A 20,320-nucleotide genomic window follows, 5' to 3' on the forward strand; every position below is an offset into this window, starting at 1 on the left:
GGTGAGTCATTCTCCTCACGTTTAACCTACCTCACAGGAGTGCTGTGAGGAGAAAATGAAGGAAACATGAACCATGTGGGAGACAACTCCACTAAATAAATGCAGAGAAGAAAATAAAGTATTCACAAAATGTCAAATGCCCAGTGTTCTGTATGACTTACAATGCAATTCATCCTATGCAGGGTTACTCCAGTCCAGACTCATAAATTTCAAATTGGAGTAGGGTTGTACTGTAAACTCCTAAGAACGTGTGTCCATATCTTCAACTTTAGTTTAAGTTACATGGCATTCAGTACATTAATAAGTGGCTTTTGCCTAGGAAGATGGCTGGTGACTTCAGTTTTTACAGATGACTGAATCAACAACCTTTGAGTCCAGTGGCACCTTTAAGACCGAAAAGTTTTATTCTGGATATAAGCTTTTGTCACTTCTTTAGATACACAAAAGCTTATACCCAGAATAAAACATTGTTGGTCTTAAAGGTGCCACAGGACTCAAAATTTGTTCTGCCGCTTCAGACCAACATGGCTACCCACCTGAATCTATCTTTATAACATTGTCTGCGCTGCTCAAAATCAAAATCAGCTGCAGTATTCAACAGTGAATGACTTCTAGGAAGAAGCCTTCCCATAGATTATAAATGCCTTATATGACAGAATGCCTGCCAATCCTCTCTCTGACCATGATGTCACAGCAGTGCCAAAACTATCCAATTTTAGGTGAGCATATAATCCCAGTAAGACACAGGGAGGGGAAAACAAACTTGACCCAAAAACTGGAATCAAGAACCACAAGGGCAAGAAAGAAGTCTGATAAAGGGCCAATATTAAAAACCTGTTGTAAACTTATACAAAAATACATGTGTTTATTAGAAAGGCAGTTAAAAACAAATAAGGGCCCAATGAAAGCCTTGTAACAAAGTTCAAGTGGCCTGAACACAAGGGCCAATACAAGTGACCTGACACGTTTCCACCCTAGTGGGGGCCTTCTTCAGAAGTCAAACAGTTTGAGGTACACATATCCAGGGCTTTTTTTGTAGAAAAACCCCAGCAGGAACTCATTAGCATCATTGGCCACACCCAACAGCAGAAATGTATTAGCATATTAGGCCATACCCCTGACAACACAGCTCATTAGCATATGAGGCCACACCCCTGTTACCAGAAGTGTACTCATCCAGCCACACCCACCTTTTGCTTCTTATTCTGTTTACCTTGTTTGTTGTCAAAACAGGGCTTTTTTTGTAGCAGGAACTCCTTTGCATGTTAGGCCACACTATTCTAATGTAGCCAATCCTAATGAGTTCCTGCTGTTGGGTGTGGCCTATTATGCTAATGAGTTCCTGCTGGGCGTGGCCAACTCAGGAGCCAGCTGGAACTCCGTTCCTGCCCAAAAATAGCCCTGCATATTACAATATTACATATTACAATAAAATAACCAATAATACTGGAACAAAAAGGAAAGTTAAGCAGCAAGACCAATAGACACAAGACAAGGATGTTTATGAGGCCTCTAAAGATGAGAGTCATGTGTCTGGTGCCAAATGCACAGCTGCTGAATTAGAACATCTTCCAATTCTGGTCCAGAAAGCACCTATGTGACTATCTTAGTCAGAGCTAAAGTGTCTTCAAACAAACAGCACCAGCACCTATATGGAATGTGAATCTGTAATAACAATACACTCTCCTGTAAGTTTTTTTAAATCTTGAGATCCCTTCGGATATTACTTTTGCCTGCATTCCCTAGTTCTACAGCTCAGTAAAAGTACAAATCTGGGCCCACTTGCTGAGCTTTTCTCTCATGTGACCTCTGACCCCTGATGTCATCAAGAGGTGCAGGAAAGTGCCACAGTACAGGCAACTCTTACACCCTTTGAAAAACCTAAACGTTTTCCAGAGAAAGTGGCCCATGGTGTTAAGTATCATGTTTTCTTTTTAAAGCTGCTCTCTCTTCTACAGATGCTCTAGAGACTCTTGATAATTATGCCTGAGGGAAGAACAGTGCTGAAGGGCTATGAAAAAAGCAAGGACAGAAAACATGCAACACATGAGAAGCAACGTGAATTCCCATGGCTACTGTTGCTATATTGCTTCAGAAGACTTCAAAAGGCTACAGTGGGACTTGCCCATCTATAAGTAACTGTTGTTGGAAACTAAGAAGAAGAGATTGGATTTATACCCTGCCCTTCACTACCCAAAGGTGTCTCAGAGCGGCTTACAAACTCCTTTCCCTTCCCCTCCCCACAACAGACACCCTGTGAGGTAGGTGGGGCTGAGAGAACTCTGACAGAAACTGCTATTTTTCAAGAACAGCTCTTATCAGTGCTACGGCTTGCCCAAGGTCATCCAGCCAGGTGCAAGTGGAGGAGTGGGGAATCAAACCCGGTTCTCCCAGATTAGAGTCCACGCACTTAACCACTAGACCAAACTGGCTCTAACAGGTGTCCCCCCCCCTTCACCTCCAGAAATTTTAGTTCTTCAACCAAACTCAGTTTTGAGCCTGCTGCAAAGTACTTTTTATGCACCATGCTTGACTCAGAGTTCGGGTCAAAGGCGACAAGAATGTCTGAGACTTTTCTTTGGTTGTAGAAAGAAATCAGCATTCTAACTCGCTTTTGTTTATAAATCAAACCAACCGAACCTGAAATTCATTAACATTCTAGCTAACAGAATCACACCTAACACACAGCTAAATTCAAATGCTGTGCAAGACAGTGGCTTTGTTGTTAATAGACCTGGCGTTGCACAACACCAATGATGGAGAGGGGTTCTCCATTTTGGCCCCACTGCCGGCCACCCTTGGGATGGAAGGCTGGAAGGGTGCCGAGCCATTCCATTTCTCCGCATCCTTCCCTTACAAGAGCATAGTATGTACTTCATTGGAGCATAGTATGCACCTCATTGGATAACATGAAGGCAATTATTAATCCCTACTGGTAACCACACGACAACAAGGACCCTTACGTAGGTCCAGCTAAGGGAGATATTGAATAGCACATCCATCAGCGTAATCACCTGTCTAAAACTTGAATTTCAGTGGTTTCATGGCCTTCAGGTGACACACAAGAGGAATGCCAAAGAATAGGATGAGGACAGAATATTCCCAATATTTCCTTTTACAGTTTGTGTGCCTGAACTTGGTTAGGAGACTAGGAATGATTTAAATACTACTCTAAGCAACAGTTAATTACACCACTTCTGTGAAATGTAGTTACATTTGTTATAAAACCCAAGCCTGCTATTCCCTTTGGGAGCACAACTTTTAAGCTGCATGCAAATGACACACACACCACACACAAGAATTAGCAGAGGGGAGAAGCATGGCTTGAATATCGATTTCCCTTCTGTTTTTGCCCAGGTAAGGTTTCAAGAGGAGACACTTAAAGATGTAGAACATAAATCAACCAATACAACATATTCTGATCACATACTAGACAGAGAGCTTGCAAGATTAAGAAAGGCTCAGTAACTTTATCCTACACCATCAAAATAGGTTTCAAAGGCACCGGATCAAAAAGACAGTATTTGGTCCCGGTCACACGGGCAGGAAACTGCGGGGGGGAAACGTGGCTGCTAGCCCCGGGGCTAAAAACCTCGCGGTTGCTCGAGCAGACCTACCTATCGAGGTCCCGTGGAGGTCCCGTGGTAGGGGGGAGGTGCCGATCACTCCACAGTCCTGCGGCACGGCAAAGAAGCGGGGCGCAGGGCAAACGGGTTGGTTGGGTTTTTTTTAAACTAAATTGTGCGCATGCTCCCTTGGGTGCGTGTGCGCATCTGTGGAGACTTTGGGAAAAGAAAACTTTTTCCGAGGGGACATGGGCGGGCGCCGGAACTACCTCCGGAAACGCGATCAGACGCCCGCCCTTGCCCCGCGGTTTCAGGAAACTAGTACCTCCGAAGTACTAGTTTTTTACTGCGCTTCTTGGGCGGGAAGCCTCGGTTGCGCCACGGAAACCCGACGCTTCCCAGATGTGCCGGTGAGATCGCGCCCGGAAACTCCGCCTATCTTCCATCCCTCTAGCGTGGCTAATGCTCCGTGTGACCGGGGCCATAGATAGGCTGAATTTTAGTGCAAAATTAAATGAGAAGCCAAAATCTAAAGAGGAAAGGTTTTTAGATACAGATGCAGCAGTCGAGGAAAAAACTGGCTTCCCCACCAATTCCTACTATTGAGTTGGATCCAAAGCACCATCCATGCCTCCCCACTCCTGCTGCAGCCACCAGAGCAGCCCAAAATTATCTTCCTTAGGGTGAAAGGATTCTTAGGAATAGCATAGGAGGCAATATATATTTTTTGGCTGTTATAGCCAATTTATGACAACCCCATAGGATTTACAAGGCAAGAGACATTCAGCAGACCTGACCCTGCTGAGCTTCTGAGATCTGACAAGACCAGGCTAGCTTGGACTATCCAGGTCAGGGCGGCCGGGGGGGGGGGACTTTGGGAGGGGGGAAATCAGCACAAAGTGACCGAGGGGGGGGAACGTAGGAGGGGGGAAATCAGCCCAAAGTCACCCTCTCTTCCAGAAGAAGAAGAAGAAGAGAAAAAGAGATTGGATTTATATCCTGCCCTTCACGCAGAGTCTCAGAGCGGTTTACAATCTCCTTTCCCTTCCCCCTCCCCACAACAGACACTTTGTGAGGTAGGTAGGGCTGAAAGAGCTCTGAGAGAACTGCTCTTGAGAGAACTTGTGACTGACCCAAAGTCACACCAGCAGCTGCATGTGGAGGAGTGGGGAATCAAAACCCATTCTCCCAGATTAGAGCCCGCACTCCTAACCACTACACTATACTGGCTCCAGCAGAAATGCCATTCTGAACAGCACCTTTGGGACCAACAAAGTGACAGGGAACAATTTTTAAGCACTTTGTTCATTTTTATTTTTACCTCTTCAGGTTAATAAATGTAACAATGCTGCAACAAGAGTGTATGCTTTAGATATGGAAATCCCAGGTTCCAACCCAGGCATACTATGTCTCTTAACACAGGGTTGTTAGGCTAGAACACTGATTGGAGCCTGTTGGTGGGAAAACGTAATAATCCCGGGTTATGGTCTGAGTTTATACATTGTTATGTACACTCATAGTTATGACCCAGGGAAATTTGCTTTATTCAGTCTGCTTTATATTGTCAGACCACTGGTCCATCTAGCTTAGTACTGCCTGCTCTGATTGGAAGCAGCTCTCCGAGGTGTCAGGAAGAAGTCATGTCTAGCCCTGCTGCCCAAGATGCTTTGACTGAACACACAGACATATGGAATAAACCACAAGTATTTCTTCACCAATCAATATATCCTTTGGCCAGAGCAAAGCCTGCACGCAAGCAGATACACCTTTCCTAACATCCAATGACCCAGATAGAAGAGGTCATCTCAAGGTAGCAGCATCTATTCTTGAAAGCAGCAGGACTCTATACCACAGTCCCTCACACACAAACATGCAGCCTACAAGTGGGAAAGGAGCTGCTTATACCCATTTAAAAAGCTGTCCCTCTGCCTGCTGCAGACAATGCCGCTGCAGTTCCCACCCACCACTGCAATGCCTCAAAGATGCTAAATCAGTGGTGGCTGAACTGTGACTCTTGCACAATTCAAGTGCAGCTCCTGGACTGTTCTTAAAAAAAAATTAAATGCAGAAAGCTCTTTATTGGCTAGCAGGCTGGGAGGGAGAAAGACAGGTCTGAACTGCAGGAAGGGTTTTGGAGCCATAGGTGGCAAAGTTTTTAAATGGGAGCAGTGGCAGCAGGCAAACGGCCACACTCCAAGGACTGCAGATCCTGCTGGGGAAGTAAGAGCAGTGGGAGCTTCGGGGACAAACCTGGCACTCCAGGAATACTGATAATGGAATAAAAGTCTGTGGAAAGGGACTGTGGAGTGCTTGTTAAAGTGTAAAGGCGACTGGGCGTGGGGTAAAAGTGAGCGTTGCTGAAAATTTCATGGCCACTGAGGAGCCTTTTCTACTTTATATGAGCCAACCCCTGAAACTGCGACATCATCATATCTGAGATCAAAATCCATTGCTTCCTTTCTTCCCAAGAAAACTTAGCCACAGTGTCACACAAAGGCTTTCTGTGGCTTCCCAAGCTTCAAGTACTTGAGGATAAAACATGAATATTCTGTGTGAACACCCGTGAAGGGGACTCTCATCTTTTTTCCAGTTACTACTTCCCTGTCTCCTACAGAGAAAAAGCAGCCATTCACACATCGACACGCCCTTTACAACTGATGCACAGTTCATGTGTATCTCACCTAGAACAGAAACCTTCCCTACCATGAAATCTGCTCCAGTCCTTGATGAGAAGCAGAAGAAGTTTCAAGCAGTAGGCTGAAGCTTCTTCACTACAGGATCTACTTGGGGTGGTTACTTATGAGCAGACTCAATGTTCCTCAGTTGTTTCTGGCAGTGGAATACCACAGAGAAGTAGGCGCCTTTTTAAAAAAATGTATTTATAGAACCACAGAGTTGGAAGGGGCCTCCAGGGTAATCTAGTCCAACCCCCTGCACAATGCAAGAAATTCACAAATACCTCCCCCCCCCATGGACAGTAACCCCTGTTCCATGCCCAGAAGATGACAAATTTAGCTGCAAATACAGCACAAGAGCATTGACTTCTGCTTTTCCATCCTGGAACGCGGCATGATGTGTGTGATTTTCTCTTTTGCTTGCAAATCAGGAATACAGTTTTGATCAGGTTTGTACTTCTAGGATCACTCAACATTCAAACAACATCCATTTATTAGAAAGCAGGCACAGGGATGGGAGCCACTGGTTTCAAGGAGGACAAGGGAGCTCATGCAGTCTATAGTTAGAACTAATAAACAAGACCAAAGAGTAAGGACTCTACACCATGAAACTAAACCAACCCACACAAATATCGGGGGGGGGGGGGTGTTCCTTTGTAAAGTATACAATAAATATACCACAATCTGCACCAGCTGAGGGTCTCCAATGGTGCTCCGCCTGGCAAAAGCCACTGTCCTTCATACTTGCAGCTTTTCAGTGTTTCTAAAGTTAGTGCGAGAGAGATTAGGGGAGGGGCTATGGCTCACTGGCGGAGCATCTGCTTGGCATGTAGAAGGTCCCAGGTTCAATCCCTGGCATCTCCAGTTAAAAGGATCGGATAGGAGATGATGTGAAAGACCTCACTCTGAGACCCTGGATAGCCGCAGCCAGTCTGAGTAGACAATACTGACTTCGATGGACCAAGGGTCTGATTCAGTATAAGGCACCTTTATATGTGTTTGTGTGTGAGAGAGAGAGATCAGCCCCCCCTGCCTTGGAGCTAAGGAAGAGGCTAGAGCATGCCCATAGACTGAGTCACAATGACAATGTTCTGGAGCTCATGTGACACTGTTACTGGAGTGGAAAAGGAGTCCGGAAACTGCCCTTCAGCCACAGTATGCCTTTGAGGAATTCCAAGCACTTTAAAAGCTAAAATGATATAGGCAAACCCCTGCTCTTCCCCCTGCACTGGAATCAGACAGGAGGGATGGGACATCATCTCTGCTGCCATACTGGGCCTTATGCTTTGAAAACTCATGACCCCATAAGGGCTTGTTGGTGCACAAATTATCTTTGTTTCTATGAGCCCAAGTCAGTCAACATTTGAGGATCTCTGGTACTACCAGTGTTACAGAATCCAAGCCTTGGTTTAGTCACATGAGTTTTACGATTACAAAAGTAATAGTGATAGAAAAAAAACATTGTAAACGTACCAATTCAGTTAGGTTGCCCAAAGTTATGTTAGTTTGTTTTCGTTGTTCCAAAACAATTGTAAGATTGTGCTAGAGTTGGATTTGCTCGTGGCTGTTCTGCTCATAGTCATCAAGAAACTTAACTGTGTGCATTAGAACAAGCACTTTGGAGGCTCACAGATATTATTAGGCTGTCAGATAGTCAACATTTGAGGATCTCTGGTACTACCTTTCTTCAGTACAGAGGTTGGGAGGAAAAGGGCAAGGAAACTTGGTTTACAAAAAACTCTGCTCCCGATCCCTTCGTGGGGGGGGGGAGGGTAAAACAAAAACAAAAAAACTCAGCTCCCTCCATCTTGTCTTTGTCTTTGCCTGCTTTGGCAGGAAACTCTTCTCGGCTTGCAAAGTTACAAAGAAAATGTGGAATGGATTTTTCTATTAAGGTGTCTGCGCCCAGATAGACTACTCTGGGACTGTTTCCAGCAATAGAAACAGTGCTCTGGGACTGGAATGACAGCCCCCAAAGTAGAATGATGGTCTCTAGCAATCGAATCTGTGTTCTGGGAGTAGCAACAGCATTCTGGGAATGGAATTCAACTCTGGGGGCCCTCATTCCAATCCCAGAACACTTCTGCTATTTCCAGGGACTGTCATTTCACTCTGGTGGCTGTCATTCCAGTCCCAGAGTAGACTATCTGTGCCCAGAGACCTTAATGGGAAATCCATTCTGCATTTTCTTTGCAACTTTGTCTGTGCTGCAATGTATTTCAGTGGAGTGGAGTTCAAGCAATTTCACTTTCCAGTGTTTGTAAACCTGAAGCTGCTGCTTGTTGGAGTTGTTTCCTTGCAAATACAGGATTGATGTTTTGAGCCAGCTTGTTTCTGCTGAATGGACATGAAAATGGGTGCCTGAGTACTCTAACCTGGGAAGCCGCAGCCAAAGTGGGACATTACTTTGGAGAGCCACAGCCACTCTGATTATATGGGGTGGGGGTGGGGAGAAGCTTGCAATGCCCAGCCATTTCATGTTTTCCTAGGCTCAGAGCATTTTATATTTTTACTTTATATTTTAGTTTCTGCTGTGATCCTTGTGCTTTTTCTTGATGTTTTATTTAAAAAATTGCATTGCCAAATCCCACTATTCCCCCACCTTTCCATTTTAGACAGTCCATCTTTTGGGGGGGGGGGTTGGGAGGTGTCAGTTATCAAAGACAAAGAAACAAAATATCACAAAAGTTTTAAGCATATTTGTACTTTAAGTAAATATTAGTATATTTTATAAAGTTTATATCTTTGCTACCTGGCATTACATTTTATGACATGTTTATGACACTGGCCCCATGAAGTCCCATTTATGTCAGATTCGGCCCTTGTAACAAATGAGTTTGACACCTCTGGCCTAGAAGCTACTAGCAAAGCAGGTTTCATCTTTTATCTGGTTCCGTGAAAATCTTCTCTAGCCCTGCTTGTAAGAGCCAAATTACACATGATGTGCAAGACCTGTGATCAGATTCCTAGATGTGTATTTTTGTTGTAAAAAGTGTGTGTGAGGGGAGACAATATGGATGAGGGCCATGGGTACAGGAGAAGGTGGGCTCCTCCCCAGACTTAGAGTCTTTCTTTTCCCTCCTATGGCTTAAAGCAGCCTGACTTGCATATGTGAGTGTATGTGTGTGTGAGAGACACAGAGAGACAGAGAGACACAGGAAGGAGGAATTAACCTCCCTTCATCACCAACCTTGGAGCATGTTGCCATACTACACCCTCCAATGGCTGTCAATGACATATCCCTAGCATCACGTGTGGTCTGGCACTTAAATATAAACCACAGCGTCTATAAAAACTAGGTTGGACCTGTTGAGAACTGACTCTGCAAGGTTTTATATTTCTGAAGCCAAATTGTTTTACTCTTTAATTATATTACTTGAAGCGTCTAACTGAAGTCCCTGTAGAATTTATACAGAGGTACATGAAAAATACAAGGACATCAGCAATGCAGATTTTCCTCTTGGATGGAGTAAGTACTTCATTTAATATTTATACATTGTTTAACTGCTCAGCAGCTGTTTATCTGGGAGCTTATCTTATAATTAGTTTATTTAGGAAAGCGCTCAAAGATGATTACGCAGAGCAACCAGTTTAATAACAAAAAGAGTCAGTTTCCTTGGATGACTACATTACTTTTTCTCCTAGAAATAATAGACCTATAATTCAGAGGAACCTAAGAAATCACTTCAAATGTAGTAAACTGAAGCTATTTTAGAGACAGGGGTTGGGGTGGGGTAACAAGAAGAAGGTTTCACAGAATTGGTAACAGTGTGTATCTGACAAAGCTCAGGGAACAGCAAAACAAGCCCATTTGTTATGACAAAAAGCAATGAATACCTACCCATAATTAATATATCTAATTTTCAACATGGCCAAATCCATGGACACTTGAATTCAGAGACTGGAGCCATGAACAGACAAGAGAGATCATTCTACAACCCTGAGAAAAGCCCCACATTTGAAGAAAAATCTAAAATAAAAAAAATACACAGGGGGGTAAAAGCCATCAAAAATAATAGAAGCAGCACTTGTAGCTTTAAGAAACAAATGCCCTCTGTGGCTGTTACTAGGCAACTACAACAATACTGCCAACTGAAGCCTTGGTTTCTATCAGTAAAAGTCAGTGAGAGGGCCAGGGCCCTTCCGGGGCTGTTCTGGCTTTTCAGGGAGGATACTTGCATGACTCAGCCAGGCCTGGCTGCTTACTACTATTCAGCAGCTACCCCACAAAAGCAAGTGTGGTGTAGTGGTTAAAGTTTCAGGCACGGGTCTGGGAGATCCAGGTTCAAATCCCCAGTATGCCATGGAAGCTCCCTAGGTGATCTTGAGCCAGTCACATACTCTCAGCCGAATCTACCTTACAGCATTGTTGTGAGGATAAAACGGAAGAAAGAAAAATGATGTAAGCTGCTTTGGGGGCTTATTGTGAAAAAAAGTGGGGTTCCCCACCATGCAACTGGGCATGGCCCAGCCACCACTGTGCAACTTGGCCAGACGTTTCCCAGGGTAGAGGCTGCCATTTGTAGGGAATGAGAGAAAGTGAAGGGGCAGAGATAAAGGTACACTGGCAGGTAGGTGGGATGGAGAGAAGAAGTAAGAAAAAGGGGAGAGGCTTTCTGGGAAAGAAAAGAGAAAATAGTAGGAGAGGGGGAAATGAGACACACCCACCCACCCACAAGTCCTTCCAGGTCCCCTATTGTTATATCTATAACTATTTATCTACATAAAAAGTTAGCCCCAAACACTGTCCCATTCTAGTATGATAAATAACCAAAAACCTGGACAGGGTGACAGAGCTGGGGGCAGCCTTGACTGAGTTCTATGAGACTAAATGGCTATAAACTGCACATAACTGAGGCAGGGCAAACCTTCTTCTCCCTTCAGTCAGTGGGGATCATTGGCAAAAGGCAGGTATAACCCCCTCTCCAATGGTGTCCCTGCATCGATGGCTCATCCTCTTTCTCATAATGACAATGTTTCTCATAATGACAATGCACCAGCACCTGCCCACCATTGACATAAACTTTCTAAGGAAAGCACCAGAGTCAGAAGGCACAGGTAACAGTTCCCATACTAACTCCCAAACCAAAAACTGGATTTGGGAGAGACATTTCAACACCATACCAATATGACAATTGGGTTGGGGAGAAGTGGGATAAGAACCAGCAGTTATTTAAATTCCATGACCATTGCTGGCTAACAGCTTTCGAACTCTCTCAGCCCCACCTACCTCACAAGGTGACTGTTGTGAGGAGAAGAAGGGATTGTAAACTGCTTTGAGACTCCTTCTGGTAGAGAAAAGCGGGATATCAGAACCAGCTCTTCTTCTCCAGTGGCAGGCGTTTTGTGGCAGGCTCTGCCTCCTGTGGCAGCCATTTTGTGGTTATGCCCACCACCCTGTGTCAGAATTCCAAAGGTGCCCACAGGCGCAAAAATGTTACCCTTTTTATTATTGCCTGTGTCTCTACAAGTCCTAAAATCTCAAGCAAACAACAGTAAAAGAATTCAGCCTCCATCCTGGCTTATGCTAATGTTAAGGAACAAAATTCCTCAGTAACAGAATGTGAGTATATAAGAACTGAAAAGAATAAAGAAAAAAATTGCATTAGATAATCTATACTTCCATTCCCATCTACTTTACAAGGTACAACATTGCTTATTCATCCTCCTATCCTTTTTTTTCACGCAACACTTTTCAAAGGCTGTCATCATGTGAACAATGTCAAATTGCACTTTTAATGTTGGCATAATGTTGATGACTCACTGGATACTTGGAACTACCTACAGTAAATAGACTAGGGGAAAAAAGATCAGTTATGAATTGATAAGACAACTGTACATCACATCTATGAATTCTGCTTAGATGAGCCCATGTTAATTTAGCAAAAGGTGCTGTAACTTAATGTATGAGGGAAGGGCAAACTTTTCACCCATCAAATCACTTTGTGAATCTAAATATATTTAGTAGATTAACTGAGCATCAGTGGTTCAATTGCAGAACTGCACATATCAAATGTTACAGTACCCTGGGAGCAGACGAACTGGGGTCTGCATGCTCAAATGCTGACTGATATCAAAAATATTCCCCATAGGGGTACAACTGCCATCTACCGAAGAAAGGTTCTAGTCTACTCTTCTTGTTGATGTTCTTGTTTTATGTGCAGGGACCTTGAAAAAACTGGAGAAGCATTCTCAGTCTGCATTCACTAATCCCAGTTAATAGTTATTGTGTATAATTTCTCAATGTGTAGTTTTGTCAAGTTTCCGTGCATGGAATTAGGTAGAATCTAACCCCGTCTTCGGTCTTTTTTTGTTCCTTATCCCACATAATTTCTCCAGCTGGTGACAGGAGGAGGGAGAGGCTGCAGTAGTGGTAATGGGATTGGCTAGGAGAGGGGGTGGACCCAATCTCCAGCCATGTTCCATAAAGTCAGGGCAGCAGTTGCAGCCTAAGGGTAATGGACACCTAAGCTTGGCTCTGTTTGTCATCATGAGGGTATGTTTTTGCTTGAAGCCACTTTGCCACAACAGTTCCACCACCAGCAGAAAGGAAGGGGAGGAGAGCCCTCACCACAAGAAATGAAAGTAAATATGAAAAGAGCTGAGGCAATAGCAGTTAGTAGTAACAACTGTAGCAGTAGTAGTAGGAGAACTGATTATCTATGCCCCTCCCCAGTTTTACCCAGGGAAACCCCTTCCATTGTCCTACCATCTGACACATCTAGAGTCGCCCCCCCCTCCACTCTCTCACACATACCACCACCACCCCAAATAAAATCCTGTGACTTAGGCTTATAGACTCCACATTCTTGACTTCCACTGGATTCCCTGATCACACACAGATTTTTAGATGTTCACTAAGGCCATTCACCATTGTTTATTTCAACTTATCAGTAAGCTTGGAAAACAACAACACCCTCTGAATAAACATACTCAAGTATATTTAAAATAGTAGATGTTCCCTACTTCAACAGAAACAAAAACACTGGAAAATATCCCAAATGGTAGTCATTTTCTGGTGGCACCTACTACCCTCTCTCATGATTTTAAAAGTGCCTGCAGCCTTAACAAGGTTTGCGGGCTCCGTCCTGAATTACTTAAACTAAGGTCACATATACACTTCAAACCATAAAACCAGTTTTAAACTGGTTTGTGATTATCTTCCCCAAATGGGAACTGTAGTTTTGTGAACGTGTGGAAGATTTCTGACAAAGTACTAAGCCCTCTCAGAGAACTACAAAGTGCAGGATTCTATCTAAGAACAGATATGAGGCAAATGCCTTCAGGTGCTCATTTATAATTCTGCAAAATGACACCCTTTAACCCTTATATATTGACTGAAAACACATATGCACAGAGAAGTGGAACAAGCTTTACAGTAAGGATTCCAAGAATTTTGGAAACAGGATAAGGAGACAACATTATTTTGAAGAACCATTTAAGAGACATATAGCAACAAGGTACAAACAACAGTGTTATCTATGTGGAACAGGATGTACATACTATTTTCTAAAAATTATAAAAATGCTTATAATAGAGTGCTGATCATTTATGCTGCAGGAGCTTCAGTGCTTCATATGGAACTACATCCATGTAAGCATAGCATATTAAATGGGGAAAGTTGTGACAGCTGTACAGACACCTGGAAGATGTTCACCTCTAGATAGAACAACCATGCACCACCACCTAAACATGAAAATGACCACACATTCAGCAGAGCTCAAAGTTCTTGTGAGTCATTGGTTAGATTAGTGGTATTCACTCTGTGGCTCATGGACAGCCATATTTGCAATTACTATCAATCAAAAGAGCCACATTTACTTCCTTCCCAGGCATGAGGGAGGCTTGCAGTTTACCTATTCCTCTGAAGGCAGCTGTTTGAAGGTGGGCACAACTTGACAACCACAAGCCCCTTTAGGCATGGGCCTTTCTGAAACATGGGACAGGTACTCAGTTGGGAAACAGAGCTCAGAAGAGCCACAGCAGCATGTCAGAGAGCCACTGAGTGATTATCACTGGGTTGAATGATCTTATGATTATTTATTTATTTATGGTTAAATTAACCCCCTTGCAAAGTCATTTTAACACCAAACATGATGGAACTTGACCTAATCCTTTTTGGAGAGGTAAACTCGTTATAATTCAGTGCAGTTAATAAGAAACTAGTACAGTAGGTGTAGGAAACCTTTTTGGCCAAAGTGCCCAAAGACCCACGTTGTCTACCTGTGAAGATGCCAGTGTCCTTGCAAACAAAGGGCAGGCAGAGAGAGAGAAGAATTATACAAGCTTCAATGGCACTGCTGGAAACCCATGGCCTCACCTCAGTCCCCTGGGCTGAACAAAAGCAGTCCCATGTGCTGAAGAAAATCACTTGGCATGCTGCTGTTCTGCATGCGTGCCTGGGGTTGCCTACACCTACTATACAGTGACTCCAACTGAGCAATTTGTTCTGGCCTTGGAGCTCCACTGCATGCACAGATTTCCCTTGCCTGTTTGTCCTTTTTTGTTACCTCCACTGCTTAAACAAACAGCCTACATCTCAGGCCCCCCTGTGCACATGGGGATCCGAATGGGGACATGCATGTATCTAATTCTGACAATACTGAACAACGTTACTGAAGGGGAAACTCTCTATTTTACCTGCATACAAAATAGTAACTTCTTTTGATTAATTGTTGACTTATTTTAACAATATACACTATGATTTTTAAAAACTTAATATTTAAAACAAAGGGTTTGTTTAGCATTTTTGTTTACCATTCTCATTGCTATAGTTCATCAGCATGCCACAAAAGACAGTCAAGAGCTTCTCACTGGCTGGATCTGTTTTACTGCACAATGACTTTAAATGTTCTATTACAATCTGTGCCCCACCTGCATGGTCAACTGCGCTTCTGCCCTCATCTGTAAAACAAAGAGTCAAGTTAAAAAATAAAAATTTAAAAAGGCACTTTAGTGTTCCAAACATAACAACAGTCATTAAAAAATGAAAGAGGTTACTGAATAATTATTGCTGTCATTATGGCATAGATTAGACAAATGAATACTTGTTGAAATGACTAGAGAGGAATCCAGGGCCCATTTTCACCAGGGGATTCCCTCACACCACCAGTTTATGGCTCTCCCTCCATTCAGCACTTCAGAGGAGAAGCAATGGTCATGACTAAACACAGGCAGCACAAACAATGGCACCCTCCCTGTAATTTTCTCCTACTGCTTTGCTAGCTGATAGCAAACTGAGATTCTTTAATAGAGATTATCACATTGAACCACAGCTAAAAAACTCCTTAACCATGCTTTGGAGTGATAGCTGAATTAAGTCAATGACCAAAAGCATAATTCTTTGTGGATATGGATTTTCACACAGTAAAATCCTCTTGCAAATTGCATTGAAAGTGGATTGAAAGTGCATTATTCAATGTGCGTGAAAGCACCCATTATGAAATGCCTTCCATCCCATGGAGGATTTTTGACACAGAAGGCCAGAACTTTCCCACTTCCCCCCTCCTGCTGCAATCCTCTAACTCCTTCCAGATACTTTCTGGGGTCCCCTTTCCCTCAGGAGCAGCATTTTGGGGGGAGGGGTATATATTGGGCTGCAGTGGAAGGGGGAAATCCCACTTTATGGATGCATACCCCTCCTATCTGCAAATACCTCTGGTGGATCTAAGCAATTGCTTCAGATTGTTTGTAGGCTTATGTCAAATCTCTCTCCCTGCATCATCCAAAAAGAAGGGCCATATCAACCAGCCTATGCAAATGAGACAACAGAATGCCATATACAGAAATCAGGTGCCACTCAGAAGCTCCTGTAAGGTAAACTGCTCCAGATTACACAACCAAGCAACATCTTAAACATAGCAGAGTAAAAAAAAATTGTTTGACAGAACATTTTACCAGCCATCCCCTGACCGCAGAGCAACAACAAAAGAGAAGGAATGCTTGCCAACTTTGAGTATTTAAAAAGTCATAATTCTCCTTCCTCAGTTCCCTGAAAGATTAGATCAAATACTTCTGAACATGGAAAATAGGAAGTAAGAGGTATAGTGCCTCTGACGACTGAACAAAATAACATAAATCTCTTTATCTAGATCTGGTACGAGTCTTTTGCCTGTAGCGTTAAAACTCTGTTCACAAGGTTTCAGTAGATCACTCCTCATTGTTTCTGTACTCCTCACACCCTAAATGTGAAAGAAATGGTTTTAAAACTGTTGAGATTATTTTCTTCTTTCGTTACCTAGAAGGAAAGACAATGTTCTTTCTGTATCATATATAATTGTACACAGGAGATATGAAAATACCAGAACTTTTCTGTGTGACGTGTCAGATTTTTCACATCAAACTGCATCTACGGATGTTATTAACAATGCACCAGGGCAGGAAAGAAGAGGAGTCAGTAATAATGTTCCATGCCAGATGCTCTCTTGTCGCTTTAAAACTGAAGAAGCAAGTACAAAGAGCATCAGTAAGACCTGTCTGCCAGCTACAGTCACCAGACAGCCCATCCGTTGGCTATCCCACCACTTGGGGTGGCCTGTCAGGCATTGACCAGGGCCTGAGACTTTTCCATCATGGCTCCAGCTTTGTGGACTGGGCTCCCTGAAGAGGCGAGAGGGGCCCCCTCCTTGGAAATCTTCAGGAGGTGCTGCAAGGCCTACCTGTTTGCTAAGGCTTTTAAGGAAATGTTAATTGCTGGCATCTTTCAAGAGGGGGAGGGACTTAGGGCTGATTAATTTTATCATTGGTTTTAGCTGGGGATGTTTTAGCTATTATTGTAAGCTGCCTTGATGCAAGAGACCAAAGGTGGGACATACATGTTTTAATAAACAAATATAAAACGAAGCATGTTGCGAGCTTTCATATTACACAGATGTTTTCATTAGACACAATGAATAATCAGATCAGTAATCCTCAGTAAGGTGTCTGAGGACATTTGCCCACCAATGGTTTTTTGGGCACCCATTTACTTTTTCCCCAACGCATCTCTCACACAAAGCAAACACTCAACCCTGGCTTTTCTCCACCTCATTAGAACAGGAGGTGCTTCATCATCTGCATGTTAAGAAGCAGCGGCCTATACCGTAGGAGGATGCTTAGTGTAGAACATCCAAATATTATGTGGAACATTTCCGCATTTTGTTTGGCCACAGCCCCACCCCCACCATGGCATTCTGTGATTAGACCCAGGCCACATGGCAGCCATTTTGTGGTGGTGTCCACTACTTGTTAGCAAATTTCCAGAAGTTCTCATAGGTTCAACAAGGTGGAGGAACACTGAATCACACCTTTAAAAAGGTCCTTCAGTTCAGTGGTTTATGAATGTAAGCACTCAGCTATCATACAGTTATGCGATTACAATCCCACATCTTTTAAAAAATGTAGCAATTAAGCACTCAGCTATCATACAGTTATGCGATTACAATCCCACATCTTTTAAAAAATGTAGCAATGTAGTGTTGATAATTTGATTAGAAAACCATCAGCTGGAAAGTAGACATTTCCCCTGCGTCATTTCCTCAATATAAAGCCTTCCCCCAACTGCTATTAGCTTTGCAGGGGGGAAAGATATAGGCACCTTACCACAGGGCTAATACCAGACTCGTTTGGTCCTAAGAGTAAATGGCTACTTTAGAGTTGCCAAGTTCCAGGTGATCTCCCAGAATTACAACTGATCCCCAGATTACAGAGATCTAGAGCAGCCAGGCCCCTGCCAGCTACAGGGCATCCCCCACCCATGGGCTCCGCCTCCTGCCACCAATCAGCTGGCCAGTGGGGGGTCTCCCTTGCCAGCAACATCACTGCCAGCATGTACTAGAAGCGACATCTGTGATGGGCAGCTAACTGCTGATGCGTTATACCAGTCTGAGAACCTTGATTGACAGGGGATTCAAATGGAATTCTGTTGTTGACCTGAGGGAGCGGCAGTTCGGAAGGAAAGTGGGGGGAGTAGAGAGAGGGAAAGGAGGGGCGCTTTGACACATGCTAAAGGGAGTGGCAGTTAGGAAGGAAAGTGGGGGGAGTAGAGAGAGAAAGGAGGGGCGCTTTGACACATGCTAAATAATGCAGCTTCAGTCCACTTCAGTGACTGTCTGCAAGTGGATTTTGCCATTTCATACAGTAAAATCCAGTTGCAAAGTGCACTAAAATTGGATTAAGAACATAAGAGAAGCCAATGTTGGATCAGGCCAATGGCCCATCCAGTCCAACACTCTGTCACACAGTGGCCAAAAATACCAGGTGCCATCAGGAGGTCCAGCAGTGGGACCAGGACACTAGAAGCCCTCCCACTGTTGCCCCCCTCAAGCACCAAGAATATAGTGCATCACTTATGTGAAGCATGAAGGATCGAAGAGAATCCTGAAACAGGGAACCGATAGTCCTTCCCTGAGGGAAATACCTCCTAGGAAATGGGAGTGATCCCTATTGAAAGACAGAAATCCCATCTACGATGTGTTTCCCCAGCCCAGTTTGAGAAAACACTGGGCACAATCCTGTAGAGTAGAACCAGATCTAGAACTTTATTAATAATAAAGGAGGGAAGCACAGGTTCAACAAGATTTTGGATCCCACAGCTCTCCCTAAGGCTAAAGTGGGAGACATAAGGTTTTATACCCCCTATGATACTTAGAAATGAATCATATTTATTGGTTCCATCAAACTTTGTTATATATCAGTCACAATGTTCTGATTGGACCCAGACCTGTGGGCTGGATTTTCTCAAGCGAAAATGTACCTCCTTCATTTAAACAATGGGCCTTCTTCTTCCCAGGCTATGAAATTCTAAAAGTATCTAATGTAGCAGATATGGGTACATAGTCGTGTGTGTTCTTCATCTAACGTAGGCTAAATGACATCAGGAATATGCGCAGTTATAGTTGGTCAGAACAAGCAAAATCATAAGCAGTATGATTGGCGGTCAGCATTTAGTATTTTACCCAGAATGCATTTAAGCAATGAACCAAAGTGAATATCTGAATATATGTTCATGATTGATTTCAGTTAGAAATGGCACTTAACATATGCACCATGGAAGTGTTAACTGCACCTACTAAGTTAAATCTGTTAGTCAGTGGCAGACTACAAAGTGTTTCATAAGCTGTGTGTACAGCACTATCAAGGGTTAAAGATGGAAAACTGGAATCTGTGTGTGTGCTCCTGCCTCCAAAGACTTTAGTGATTTTGTAATAAGCTTATGCCTATTTATCTCAGAAGTGACAGCCCAGTGGTCGCTCTCAACTGTTATAAAGATTTGTCTGTAGAACCAAACAGCTACACTCTTGTGACAAACTACTAGGAATAAGGCCCATTGTGGAAATAAATACAATGAGCGCTAGAAAGAGGCTCTGGGAGAGTCCCAAGGCCGTGGGCACTCAGAATCAATTTGCCATGGCAACCTCAGCAGGGTATAAGGACACAGAGTCCACCATTTTCTCCAGGGGAAGGGATCAATGCCATCTGGAGAGCAGTTGTAATTCTGAGTGATCTCCAGCCCCCACCTGGAGACTGGCAACAGTGGTTCCCCATAACGGAATGGCTGGTTTGGAGGGCAAAGTCTATGGCATTGTACCTGTCTGAGGCCCCACTCCTCCTCAAACTTCACTCTCTCCAGGCTCCATCTCTCAAATCTCCAGGATTTTCCCACCTGGACTTGGCAACCCTATCTACTTCCCAGCCAAGCATCAACCTACCTTCATTTCCCCCTCATTGATCAGCTTTCCATCTCCCGCTCACCAGCAGCCCCCACCATGCTCTGAAGCCCTGACTGCCACATAACTTTGGCTGTCATAGGGGGGGCCAACTCAGCAAGGTATAAGGACACAGAGTCCACCATTTTCTCCAGGGGAACTGATCATCTGGAGACCAGTTGGAATTCTGAGTGATCTCCAACCCTCAGCTGGATTTTGGCAACAGTGGTTCCTCAAGAGGGAATGGCTGGTTTGGAGGACAGAGTCTATGGCACTGTACCTGTCTGAGGTACCATCGCTCCTCAAACCTCACCCTTTCCAGGCTCCATCCCTCTAATCTCCAGGAATTTTCCACCTGGAGTTGGCAACCCTATCTCCTTCCCAGTCAAGCATC

General features: G+C 43.8%; 1 protein-coding gene across 4 annotated transcripts in view; it reads right to left on the bottom strand.

Annotated features, from left to right (window-relative positions):
* RAP1GDS1 (RAP1, GTP-GDP dissociation stimulator 1) overlaps positions 1-20,320 on the bottom strand; it is a 147,098-nt gene that overhangs the window by 34,057 nt on the left and 92,721 nt on the right. For 2 of the 4 annotated variants that reach the window (XM_015415971.1, XM_015415970.1), the window contains exon 5: positions 14,999-15,145. The exons of 1 other annotated variant lie outside the window; for it this stretch is intronic. In XM_015415971.1, coding sequence (XP_015271457.1) covers positions 14,999-15,145 — 147 coding nt within the window. The remainder of the gene's footprint in view (positions 1-14,998; positions 15,146-20,320) is intronic. One more of the 4 variants, XM_015415972.1, reaches the window with a different exon arrangement.

This window comes from Gekko japonicus, unplaced genomic scaffold (genome assembly GCF_001447785.1).
Source record: "Gekko japonicus isolate JY-2015 unplaced genomic scaffold, Gekko_japonicus_V1.1 scaffold68, whole genome shotgun sequence".
In the NCBI taxonomy this organism is placed as follows: domain Eukaryota; kingdom Metazoa; phylum Chordata; class Lepidosauria; order Squamata; family Gekkonidae; genus Gekko; species Gekko japonicus.